Source organism: Cetorhinus maximus, chromosome 28, assembly GCF_964194155.1.
Source record: "Cetorhinus maximus chromosome 28, sCetMax3.hap1.1, whole genome shotgun sequence".
Taxonomy (NCBI): Eukaryota; Metazoa; Chordata; class Chondrichthyes; order Lamniformes; family Cetorhinidae; genus Cetorhinus; species Cetorhinus maximus.
Genome location: NC_135906.1, coordinates 1,233,688 through 1,247,365, shown reverse-complemented (window position 1 = coordinate 1,247,365; position 13,678 = coordinate 1,233,688). Strand labels below are relative to the sequence as shown.

General features: G+C 43.3%; 1 protein-coding gene across 1 annotated transcript in view; it reads left to right on the top strand.

The window, feature by feature from the left end:
* Window positions 1-13,678, top strand: part of LOC144668726 (EVI5-like protein) — a 436,360-nt gene that overhangs the window by 402,786 nt on the left and 19,896 nt on the right. Inside the window, exons 5-7 of the mRNA XM_078531055.1 lie at window positions 6,045-6,269; window positions 10,327-10,401; window positions 12,428-12,553. Coding sequence (XP_078387181.1) covers window positions 6,045-6,269; window positions 10,327-10,401; window positions 12,428-12,553 — 426 coding nt within the window. The remainder of the gene's footprint in view (window positions 1-6,044; window positions 6,270-10,326; window positions 10,402-12,427; window positions 12,554-13,678) is intronic.

The window sequence follows — 13,678 nt, the reverse complement described above, 5'->3', positions numbered from 1 at the left end:
GACTGTTCATAGAGTATAACAGAACAGGAGACCTTCGGCCCATCAAACCTGCCCTGGCTGTTTGAAGGACCAATGCAGTTTGTGCCACTCCTCCACACCCCTTTTTTCTCCAAGCGTTTACCCAATCCTCTTTTGAAGGCTGCTTTGTCCACCGCTGTCAGGCAGAGTTTTCGAAACCCTAGCCACTTGTGTAAAAATATATGTCCTTATGTTGGTCCCGGTCTTTTGCCATTCACCTCAAATCCGTGTCCCTGATTATTCCCATCGGCCATTGGAGAGACAGCAAATCAAGATAAACAATCTAAGGCCTTTATGATTTTGACCAGTTCTATCAAATCTCCTCTTGCCTTTCTCTGCTCTAAGGAGAACAGCTCCAGGTTAAGGGGAGATGGTGGTGTAGAGGTAATGCCATTGGACTACTAATCCAGAGGCTAAAGCTAATCCTCTGGGGTGGGGTTTCGAATCCCACCACCAGTGGAATTTAAATTCAATTAATAAAATCTGGAATATAAAGCTAGTCTCAGTATTGAAGACCATGAAACTGGAACCGTCTTATTCACTAATGCCCCTTAGGGAAGGAAACCTGTCCTTACCTGGTCTGCCATACATGTGACTCCAGACTTGACTCTTAAATGCCTTCTAAATGGCCTAGCAAGCCATTCAGTTCAAGGGCAATCAGGGATGGGTAACAAATGCTGGCCTTGCCAGTGACACCCACATCCCATTAAAGAATAAATTTTAAAAAACGCAGCTTCTCCAGCCTAACCATGTAATTGTAATCCCTTATCCCTGGATCCAATCTAGTTCATCTCCTCTATACCCTCTCCAAAGCCTTCCCAAAGTGTGGTGTTCAGAATTGGACTGGTGAACTTGTGTTGAAGGTCTGGCATAACTTTTTTTATGGGATGTGGGTGTCATTGGCTGGGCCAGCATTTATTGCCCATCCCTAATTGCCTTTGAGAAGGTGGTGATGAGCTGCCTTCTTGAACCGCTGCAGTCCCTGTGGTGTAGGTACACCCACAGTGCTGTTAGGGAGGGAGTTCCAGGATTTTGACCCAGCGACAGTGAAGGAACAGCGATATGTTTCCAAGTAAGGATAATGTGTGGCTTGGAGGGGAACTTCCAGGTAGTGGTATTCCCATCTACTTGCTGTCCTTGTCCTTCTAGGTGGTAACTTCCTGGCATTTGTACTGTATGCTTCTATTTCTAAAACTCGGGATCCCACGTGCCTTAGTAATTGCCTAGTTAACCTGTCCTGCTGCCCTCAAAGATTTGTCCACAAACACACTCACCCTGGCCAGGTGTGCCGCCTTTTAGACTTCATTTAGGATTGAATGTTTCTCCTCATTCTTCCCACCAAGACTTACCACTCCTCACTTTTCTATATTGACTTTCATCCGCCATGGGTTTGCCTATTCCATCAGCCTGTCTGTGTCATCTTGAAGTTTATTATTGTCTTTCTTGCTGTTCACTACACTTCCAGGTTTTATGTCAACTACAAATTTTGAAATTAGGCCTTGTACCTCCAAGTACAAGTCACTGAGGTATATTAGAAACAGCAGCGGCCTTCATACTGAACATTATACACTTACCCTCCAGTCTGATTCACTACAACTGTTTTCTATCCCACAGCTAATTTTGTGTCCGTGCTGCTGCTGCTGTCGCTTTTATCCCATGGATTTAATTTGCTAACGAGCCTAATTTGTGGCATTTGATAAATTGCCTTTTGGAAGTTCATATTTAAACCGTGAGCTAAAGTCTCATCATCCACTCTGTTACCTCATTAAAAACTTTAATCAAGCTAGTCAAACATAATTTATCCTTAATAAATCTGTCCTGGCTCCTCTTTATTAATCCATGCTTATCCAAATGGCTGTTAATTTTCTCCTGGATTATTGTTTCTAAAAAGCTTCCCCAGCCACTGATATTAAAGTGACTGACCTGTAATTGTCAGGTTTCTCCTCCTCCACCTTTTTGAACAAGTCCTGCTGCCCTCTGGCACCACATTCTAAGGAAGATTCAAAAATTTTGGCCAGCGCCTCTGCAATTTCTACCCTGGTCTTCCTCTGGAACCTATGATGCATCCTGTTTGGGTGAGGTGACTTATTCAGTGAGTGCTGCCAGCCATTTTGATGCTTCCCCTTTGTTTCATCTCACCCAATATCCTGGCAATCTCCTACTCTTTCGGGTACCATGCTCTAAGAGGGTGTTGATGACAATGGACTCCCATTGGATTGGTCCATGACTGTGCTTGGCAAATAACTGCAGTGGTTTACTGTTGCCTCCTGCAGTATGGCTGACCAGGAAACACTCCCACTCTTACAGCCTGCCATCAGGTGTATTGGAAGGATTTACAAGCTGATAATCTGGCTATGTTATGAACATGCCTTCTGTGGTCATCAAGTCTGGAGTGAGACTTGAACCTGGAGCTTCAGGCCCAAAGGTAGGGACACTACCCACTGCACCACAAGACCCGTCTTAGTTAAACTAGCTTTGGCAAAGTCCTCTTTCTTGGAAAACACCTCAACCATGCATTCTGCATCCACCAGTTGATCTCCATTTTCATCCCTACTCAGCCCCACTGCTCCTTGAATAACCCATTTGCTGTTAATGTGCAGATTGGGAATTGGAAGTCCAGCAATTGCATGGGTGGGAATCTAGCTCTAAATGTTTTTTTTTGTAGTGAGTTTTTTGCTCAGAGATGCAGCTGTTTGTATCCGGGTGTTTGTCTGTATTTTATATCCTGTGGTATTACAGGAAGCAGCACCTGGCTTTACGCACTGAGAATGGAAACTACCTGCTGTCACTTGCCTCCTGGAGACTGGCTCGAGTGGCATCGGGGCTGGGTGGGGGGTGGCGAATATGAAGGGTGGATTGCTGGCTTTGGGGATATAGCGAGAGAGGGAGAGAAAATCTCTTTCAAAATCAGATATCCAGGAATCCTACAGCTGTTGTCCAAAACACAATAGTTTACTTTAACCTTTCATTTGTGTATTCCTCAGAAAAATTCTGAATTTGTTAACCACTTGGGATGACATTCAGCGAAGGTGATCCTTTTAACGTTCTCGCATGAGGCTGAAATTCCAGGGTCTGTCAGCATTACCACACTATAGTCTTCTGCGTGTACAACAGTAGCTAGCAGTTGCTTTGTAGTGCAGAGCTTGAATATTGCTGAAAAGAGAGCAGAAGCTTTTCACCCTGCACTCATCAGGACAAACACAAGAATGCCAAATTTCAAATGATCACAACATTGTAAACTACAGGAGAAGAGGGTGCTGATTGGTTGGTAAGTCAACTCTGATTGGCCAAGGCATTGCTGTGGAGAAAGTAACAGGGAACTATAGGCTCCCAAAGCTCCTGGGTAATTGAAAAATGGCACAAGGCTTGAACATATTTGCTTTGTTTGCAGACAATGGGTCCCTGCTTATGAAATATATGTTGCTTCTCGCAAGTGTAAATGAGCCATATTGCGAGCTCGACATTACAGCCTGTGCACTGGCTACTATGAACAACTGAAGGAAGGTGCTGTGTGATTCGATCAGCTAATCGCTGGGATGAAAGGCTTGTGTTGCACCAGCACTGAAATTCTGACACGATGTTGCTCAATTGTGTGGCAGGCAGAATGTCTTTTTGGACTGACGGCAGTATTCTGTTCGTGGAAAATACATAGCTGTGGCATAGTAACAGTATAAAATGGCTTCCTTAACCTGTTGTTTAAATTTTCTCAATTTACCAACCAATCAGCATCCTTTTCTCCTCGTGATCATTTGAAATTTGACATCCTTGTGTTTGTCCTGATGAGTACATGACCTAAAGCTTTAGCACCTTGTGCAGAGATCTGTTTGCTAAAACATACTTACAGTCGGCTCACAGCTCTTAGTCACCTGCCCCAACACTGACACACATCACACATGCACCCTACCCTAACAGAGTTAGTCACTGAATGACCATACAGAGATCTTTGATAAAGACAGTGTCATGTCCATAAGACATGAAAGAGATCCTAAACTGAATCAAATTGTACTTTCTGCACATTTAATAATGGACTTTGCTGGAGCAAAAACATGGCTGCTGCAGGTCACATGATTTGTACGGTGGCTACAGTTCTGGAAGCTTCCAGCAGCAATTAGAGGACAAAGCTCAACCCTCATCCTCATGGAATCTCTCACCTATCATTGTGTGAACCCATTAGAGTCAATGAAATAAGGCAGCAGCATATGTTCTGTCTGCCCAGCCTGGACTTATAACAAGAGAGAGCCATCGAAACTTGCTATATGTGTGGAGGTGCTAATAACCACCATCTATCTCCTAAGGTGAATGATAGATTTTGACCAGAGGCATAGAAACTGATTGTTACCCTGAAAATGTCTCATCAATGGGCAACATCACATGACCTAAACTTCTTTAGCCTTTGGAAAGTTTTAATGTTACATTCCTGAACTCCAAGGGCAGTCTGCTATTAACATCCAACCTGTCAACATCAAAGCAGGACTCCAGGCTGACAACAAAGCCTGTCTCAAGTCAAAACCTTGTTCTCTGGAAGATTCCTGCCATTGCCTGTAGAGTGGACCAAGTCTCTGGATACCAACCCCAACTTGCTGCGTCAGCACCAACTTTAAAGGAATTCTGCAACTCCTGCTTTCAGCTAGCTAAACCCACCTGAACTTTAACTCCTAAGGTGAAGGAACCCTCAGTGGACTCTGACATTCTGGACTCTTGACATTCATGTGAATTAATATCCACATCTTTGTTTTTTTTGTTTTAAGTTATTCCTAATTGTAAAACTCTTTTCTTTCCTATCTCCTGTGTATGCAGTTGCGACAATCTCCCCTGTGTTTGAATGCATGAATAAACAATACTTCTGATTTAACCCTAAAGAGAGTTTGCTGCGAGTCACTTTTAAATTAACTTCACAAACAGAAGTCTGGGGAAACACGCCAAAGCCTATTTCAAAAATTAAAACACCTCTGCTTAGGACATAGGGCGAGAAAAATAAAGGAGTTTAATTTCCCCACTCTCCCTTGCCCTAACAACAGTATTATGGTGTGTGGGAGAGGGGATAGACTTGAGATGAAATAACTCTTATTCCTAATGCACCCAAGAGGGTGGTGGGGTGAGTCGGGATGGGAAGGGTTTGGAGTAAAGTGTTACAGTGAGTTTGAGAACCATCAGACTGTGTAACAGTGAGGGATACAGGTTCAATTCTTACCAACTCTGGAGTTATCAATCTTCGGTGGCCCCTGCTGTAAGAAAGTGCCAACCAGAGCTCGAGTATCATGCACAAGGGAAAGATGATGTTGTCATTGGGGTACTCAGGACTGCAGTGAAAGATTCTTGAGCAAGTTACTAACCTGACTGTTGCCTGCGGATGCTCATGCTCCAAAGTTTCCCCACCACGCCTATAATAGAAAGACTTAATGAGCTTCAGTTCAAAACAGTCACTTCATTTTATTTCTGGCTGAAGGTCAAATCTAGAAAGTGTAGAGGTGATCTTGCCAGGTTAGTAAGGTGCTGAGCACTATGCAGGAGGGAAAAGCTGGAGGGGTTAATGAGCACATGCTATCTCCCACCCCGTGGGCAGCTCTGAAGGATTTTGCTGACTGCATGGTTGGTTGTGATTTGAACATTGTGTTCATATCTGATAAACAATATGTCATTCTCTGTAGGCCTTTTTGTCTTAATGGGTAATTACAGAATGGAAGGGTTCTGGGTTGGCATACTGAAGCCAATAGCAATAACCCTTTCTCTGGATACTGATGCTGTAGCTGTCCTCAGTTGCTCTAAGCTAAGGAGGGGAAAATGGCCAGGTCTTCTCCTTAAAGCTGTCCAGTAACCTCTGCTGGAGTTAACATTAAAGACAGCACTTGACTGTGCTCATTGTGGTTGATTTGCTCGGTGTTTGGGCTTCTGTGTAGAGTAGTTACTTGGGCAATGGGCTGCAGGGTTTCGCTGCACAGGAAACATTAGCCCAGTGCCTTTTCAGGTGGTAGAAGGGAAATTGGATAAGAGGGGGAAGAAATGAAAGAAATGTCTCTTCTTTTCAGGAGCTTATTCGGAAAGGAATTCCGCACCATTTCCGGGGGATTGTCTGGCAGTTACTATGCAATGCGACAGACATGCCGGTGAAAAATCAGTATTCAGAGTTGCTAAAGATGACCTCTCCCTGTGAGAAGTTGATCCGGAGAGACATTGCTCGCACGTACCCAGAGCATGAATTCTTTAAAGGACAAGACAGTCTCGGACAAGATGTGCTGTTCAATGTCATGAAGGTGAGAGATGAGACTTAACTCCAACCCAGTTATGATTTCCTCATCCCTTTGCTGAAGACTTGTTTACTCCAACCTTGATTATTCCTATTCTCCTCTGGCTGGCCTCTCAGTTTTAGCCCCCTGTAAACTTAAGCTCATCTAAAGCTCTGCCCATATCTGAATTCACATCAAGTCTCATTCATCCATCACCCCAGTGGTCACCGACTTAAATCGTCTCATGGGTCCAGCAGCACCCCAAATTTAAAATTCTCATCTTATGTTCCAACCCCTTAATGGCCTCGCTCCTCCCTATCTCCATATCCTCCTCCAGCCCCAACAACCCTTTGAGAGCTGTGCACTCCTTCAATTCAGGCTCTTGTCCATCCTCCACTTCCTCCATCTCACAACTGTTGTCTGTGTCTTCAGTTGTCTTGGCCCTAAGCTCTGGAATTCCCTCCCTAAACCCCTCTGGTTCTCCGATCTCTCCTGGGTTTACTATATAGATGCAAGCTTTTGAAGGCAAGTTGCTGGGTTATGGAAACATTTTGTTGGGGAGTCCAGTGTCTTGTAAATTATTCATGTTGGATTGATTGAATTTCTAAAAGTACACCTCACAACGAGCAGGCATGCACACCCTGAAGCCTGTTTCCAGGTACAGCAGCTGCTTGGCCTGGATGTTGAGTGAAGCTTCACTTTGTGACCTTTGTAACTTCCCCAGTTACAACATTTTGGCCAAAAAGGATGTGTGGTTTAGATTTGCTCTATAAATTCACCAAGAGAATCTCTCCCGTGGTGAAACAGTAATAGAGTAAATGGGAGCAGAAGTTGTGAAGGGACATTGATTGATTAAGGAAGTGGGGAAAATCTGTGGCAGATGGAGTTCAGTGTGGGGTGGGTGTGAGGTCATCCACTTTGGACCTGAAAAAGTTAAATCGGATTATTTACTAAAGGCGAGAAACTGGGAACTGTGGAGGATTATTTCCTCTGGTGGGGGACTCTGGAACAAGGGCCCACAACTTTAAGATTAGAGTTGGGCCACTAGGAGTGATATAAAACAGTGCTGGAAATACTCAGCAGGTCAGGTAGCATCTGTGGAGGGAGAAACAGGTAACATTTTAGATTGATGACCTTTCACAAGAACTGGCTCAGAAAGGCCATCAACCTGAAATATTAACTTGATTTCTCTCTCCACAGATGCTGCCGGACCTGCTGAGCATTTTCTGTTCATAATTCAGATTTCCAGCATCTGCAGCATTTTGCATTCAGGGGTGATATCAGGAAGGCCTTGTTCACACACAATGGTGGAAATCTGGAACATTCTCCCCCAAAAAGCTGTTGAGGCCACTGTGGCTATTCAGAACTGAGATTGATAGATTTTTGTCAGGTAAGGTTCGTGTTTGGAACAAAGGTGGATAAATGAAGTTAAGACACAGATCCGATTAGAACCACATCAGTCCTAATTCAGACAGGTCTGCAATTTCTCAGGATATCCTACTTTTTAAAAAAAGTCACAAGACTTTGCATTCCTCAATTCGATCCCAACCTGAAATAACGGATACTGGAAAGTGAACTACATTTCCCAACACTGAAGAGGCCATCACTGACACCCCCTCAATGTTGTCTTGCCTCTGTGTGCAAGGAACATCTACCTTTCTGTTAGATAGCTCCCTAAAGGCTGCTCTAAAATGGTAACTTATCACATGGGGACTCATGCTTACACCGTGGGCTACAAAGGGTTATGTGCTATGCCACGGCATGTAAATGAAGTTCTAATTATATTAAGATGCACTGATGAAGGGCATTGTTTAATTAAGTACTTAGAACACTTATAAAGAGAGACTGCTGGGACACTTGGTTGGTTGTGTAAGGGGGATGAAAGTATCCCTACGGAGTCTCACTTGGGTTCGGAGCTGTACTCCAGACATAACAGGAATGAGTGACAATGCCAAGTAACGTGTTAAAACAACAATTTTATTGAATAATGAATGATTATTGAATAATGAAAATTAAGATAATGATAGTGATATAACAATTATAATTGATTTAAAAAAAAAGTAAAAATAAAGATAACTTTATTGAAAGGAGAAAGCACTTTATATATTAAAAGGAAGAAAGGCAACTCTAATAATACTATATTACAGGCATATATATTATTTATATATTATATATATTTATTATTTTACGAATGTTAACCTCAAACTGGTCTGCTTACAACAACTCCCCAGAATGGATAACTGCAAATTAGTCTGTCCCACGACAGGAACCTAATTCGGTAAAATTCCCTTTGGTTCATACATCTCAAAGTCTCCAAATAACCTCACAGTGGATGGGTACTGCAGTCAGTCACTCTGTTCCTGGCCATTCCCCCAGCAGCCTCCAGTGGTTGACTATCCCACTCTGGCTGCAGCACTGAATCCTGGAAGCAGCGTCCCTTTTAAGCCAGATTTCTTGCTCCACTCCAGTCTTTCGCGACCTTGTTCAGATCTTCTCAAAACAGGCCTGGTAAACACATGTCCTTATCAATTCTCCTCACAGGCACTGCAGGCTCTCAACAAATTTGCCTATTCAAGTTGTTTACACATCCTTTGAACTGCCATCAGTCAGGCTGCATGTCCATCAATCAAACTTCATCTCCTGATTCCACACCATAGTTGACCGCCCCATGTAAGCCTAATCATTGTCCTGGTTGTAGTTCAAGGATCATCGAATACAGTAAGTAAAGGGACTTCTGATGAATAAAAAAATAACTTTTTCCCCATTAGATTACTAAAATAACAGAGTCGTAAACCGAACAAGAGCTGTGGATGGCCCAACATGGAAAACAAGGTCTTGGGAAAACACGTCCCTACTGATTTGTGCTTTGATTAACTAATCAATAATAATCACAGCTAGGTTTAGATCAATGTCTCCAAAGTAAGATTCAATACAAAATAACTTTAAATATTCAACCTAGACTTAAAATCAAGAGCAAAGCAGAAATAAAATGCAAAAATACAAAATTGCAACAATTAGTGGCTGCTGTCCTCAGGCCTACAGTAGATAGGAAGCAGACGGATGGAATGCTGCATTCTGTAAATAAACCTATTATCAAGAAAAGTATTAGTGTCTAGCCTCGTACTTCTTCAAGTGGCTTGGGATTGGAATAATACAGCACATCTTTAAATTATCGACTCAGTGCTGGGAAATGGAATGATGGATACGGGGAAGTGAATTCGATGTTGGGATCTCATTGAGGGCTGCAATGTCATTTCAAATTAAACAAATTTCACCCTTAGAGTAAACACTAGACAAACAAGACTAGAGTCATTTAATTTGCAGCAGAGAAAGCAGCTGTTCACCAATTCTTGAACTTGAGCCGTTCAAGCCATAATTCATTTCACTTTTACTTCCCGGTGTACTTTTATACTCGATTTGAATTACATCGACAACACCAAATAGAGAAGTTAGCACTGAAAGAAGTCGAATTCAATGAATTTGAATCAAAAGCAGTAAATTTAAGCTTAAAAGCTGGTGTGTGTAACTCTTACCTGTGCACCCTCACGGGTTGACGGTATTCCAGAAAATATACAATGGTTAATGTACCCAAGGAACTCAGTGTACCAAGGGATGGCCTTTTCCCTAGATTCTGTCACGTGTGACTGAGCAGCCTGACTGACATGTTACATACTGCGACAATGGGCTATGGGCAATGGAGGTATGTCTGACTCATTATCACTTTATTATTAGCACACGGATAATAGTCACATTGACAATTGTCAAGGAATAACCCATGGAGGGTTTTGCATCGTCATAACCTGCAAGGTGAAAACTTAACATTTACTAAGCTGTACTCTTAAGATCCATTATAGTGCAATCTCGTTCATGTATACCAGGTAGTGCAAATAATTGAACAAGACCTTGGATAGGTTGGTTCTATAGGCCCTTGTTAGTTTGACAGACAGAGCTTCCAATATTCCCATTATTGTTAAGCAGCAATATAACTGTCTATTAACCATCACTGTGCTGCTGAGTCACCATGTGGTGTAAGTATCTGAATTTTCTCCCAGGTTTGAGACTGCATTCAGTTGCTTTGTTACAGGCATACTCTCTAGTTGACCGTGAAGTTGGATATTGCCAAGGAAGTGCATTCGTTGTGGGGCTGCTCCTCATGCAGGTTAGTGTGAATAATTTCTCCAGTGATGTACCAGGGTCAGCAATTCCTGCTGAACATTGTAATGGTATGGCGCTTGTGTCTAAGTATCTTAGTGTAAGGTCTCGACCCTTTCCCTGGTGTTTCAAGGATCAGCTTTGTTAGAGCAATCTTTTATTTCAGATATTTGATCCATATGGATTTCAGCAAAGCCTTTGACAAGGTCCCACATGGGAGACTTATAAAGAAGGCAAATGTGCATGGGATACAGGGTAATTTGATAAGGTGGATTCAAAATTGGCTTAGTTGCAGGAGACAGAGTGTGATGAGAGAAGGATGCTTTAGTGACTGGAAGCCAGTGTCCAGTGGCGTACCACGGGGATCTGTGCTCACCCTATTATTTGTCATTTATATAAATGACATAGATGACTATGTGGGAGGTAGGATTAGTAGGTTTGCGGATAACACAAAGATTGGCCGGGTGGTTAACGGTGAGGTTGAGTGTCTTGGGCTACAGGAAGATACAGATGGGATGGTCAAATGGGCAGGTAAGTGGCAGATGGAATTTAACCCTGAAAAGTGTGAGGTGATACACTTTGGAAGGAGTAATTTGACAAGGAAGTATTCAATGAACGGCATGACACTAGGAAGTTCTGAGGAACAAAGGGACCTTGCCGTGTGTGTCCATAGATCTCTGAAGGCAGAGGGGCATGTTAGTGGGGTGGTGAAAAAGGTATATGGGACACCTGCCTTTATCAATTGAGGCATAGATTACAAAAGTAAGGAGGTCATGTTGGAGTTGTATAGAGCCTTGGTGAGGCCACAGCTGGAGTGCTGTGTGCAGTTCTGGTCGCCACATTATAGGAAGGATGTGATTTCACTGGAGGGGGTACAGAGGTGATTCACCAGGATGTTGCCTGGGATGAAACATTTAAGTTATGAAGAGAGGTTGGATAGACTTGGGTTGTTTTCGTTGGAACAGAGAAGACTGAGGGGTGACCTGATCGAGGTGTATAAGATTATGAGAGGCATGGACAGGGTGGATAGGGAGCAGCTGTTCCCCTTAGTTGAAGGGTCAGTTACGAGGGGACATAAGTTCAAGGTGAGGGGCAGGAGGTTTGGGGGGATGTGAGGAAAAATGTTTTACCCAGAGGGTGGTGACGGTCTGGAATGCACTGCCTGGGAGGGTGGTGGAGGTGGGTTGCCTCACATCCTTTAAAAAGTACCTGGATGAGCACTTGGCATGTCATAACATTCATGGCTATGGGCCAAGTGCTGGTAAATGCGATTAGGTAGAAAGGTCAGGTGTTTCTCATGTGTTGGTGCAGACTCGATGGGCCGAAGGGTCTTTTCTGCTCTGTGATTCACATAACCAGGTGTTCTGCACACAGGATGGAACTTGCTTTGTGCAGTATTAACCCAGTGAACAGGCCTTGACTGATGCTCCTGTATGAAAGCAGTGTGTAGAGTGTGTAATCCATCTAGCCCATTGAGATTAAACAAACAATCAGAAACTTGCCAGGTAGTCAGCCTAATTTTAGGGCATTATTATTCACAGCAGGCATCCTGTGAAAGATGCTGCCTGAACTACACCATCATAAAACTGAAATGCTGTCAAAGAGTAGTTGAATATTTATTCATTGACATTGTCAGGATGTAACAACCAGTTTTATGTGGATCTTTTAAAAATCTCATTCTAGGAGCCCTGTGAGTGCTCCAGGTGTTTATTCTGTTAAATGTTATAGCAATCTTGTAGACCTAGTAATCCCATTTCAAATAGAGTAACAGAATAGCCTCAGGGGAAGAATTTAAAACCCACATTTTATTCTCGCCATAACTATTTCCCACAGCTCTTCCAAGGGATTGTGTAAAGAGCTGGAAGCTTCTTTTACACCTTCTGTATTTGCTTCTTTGACAATGAAATCTTCCTCAATAATCGCTGCTCTTTAGCCAATAGCCTTATGGTTTAATTTGAGCCTGTGCAGAAATGAAATTGTTTGCACGTTTTCCCGGTGCCTCGCCTGCAGCAAATTTCTCTTTCCTTTTATAGATGCCCGAGGAAGAAGCCTTTTGTGTGTTTGTGCGTTTGATGCAAGAATATCGATTGCGGGAGCTCTTCAAACCCAGTATGGCAGAGCTGGGACTCTGCATCTACCAGTTTGAGTACTTAATACAGGTAACCAGCTGATTCCTACAAAGCCAGGCGTTGCATTCGAGAGAATTGAGAGAGAAACACTTGGAGTAAACTGAGCAATCCTTGCTCACTCACAAAAGCTTGGAGGTATTTTTCAAGTAGCATTTTAAAGGAGGAAAGCCAAGTTCAGAAGCAGCGAAGTGTAAAGAGGGAATTCCAGAACTTGGAGCTGAGGCAACTGAAGGTCTGGCCACCAACGGCAGAGCATTAAAATCAGGAACGCACAAGGGAATTAGATGAAGACAGATATCTGAGGGCTGTGGGGTTGGAAGACATTGCAGAGGTAGAGAGGGACGAGACCACGAAGGGTGAGAATTTTACAGTCAAGGTTCAGGTCAGCGAGGACAGGGGTGATAGGGAAACGGGACTTGGCGTGAGTTGAGAGGCAGGCAGCAGAATTTTAGATGACCTCAAGTTTACGGTGGGTGGAACGTGGGAGAGCAGCCAGGAGTGGGTTGGGATAGTCAATTCTAGAGTTAGTGAAGGCATCAATGAGGCTTTCCAAAGCAGATGAGCTGAGTTGGGGGTGAAGTCGGGCAATGTTGCAGAGGTGGAGATAGGTGGTCTTAGTGATGCAGGAATGAGAGGCTGGAAGTTCACTGCATGTGACACCAAAGCTGTGAACAAGACTGGCTTATTCTGAGACTGTTGCCAGGGTGAGGGATGGAGTTTGGAGCATGGACCAGAAACAATGGCTTCAGTCTTGCCAATGTTTAGTAGGAGTAAATAATGAATAATGAATGCCTGGAAGTGATTGCAAGCTATGTTAGAAATCTGAACTCCTAAATGAGATTAGATGTAAAATTACTGTAATGCGGTGCACCACAGAATGGATGTACGGGGCAATTGACTTCTGTTTTCTTCCTAACAAATTTATCCTTTCAAGCCCGCAGCAGGGTAGGATTACAAGACTGAATTGATAACTCCCAGTTATTTACAAGAGCCATAGAGTCAATTTATGGCACAGGAGGAGTTAATTTGGCCCATCTAGTCTATGCTGACTGTCCGTGGAGCACTCAGTCCCATTCCCCCGCTCTATTCCCCAAACCCTGCAAGTTTTTTTCCTTCAAATGCTCGTCCAATTTCCTTTTTGAAATAGTTCATTGT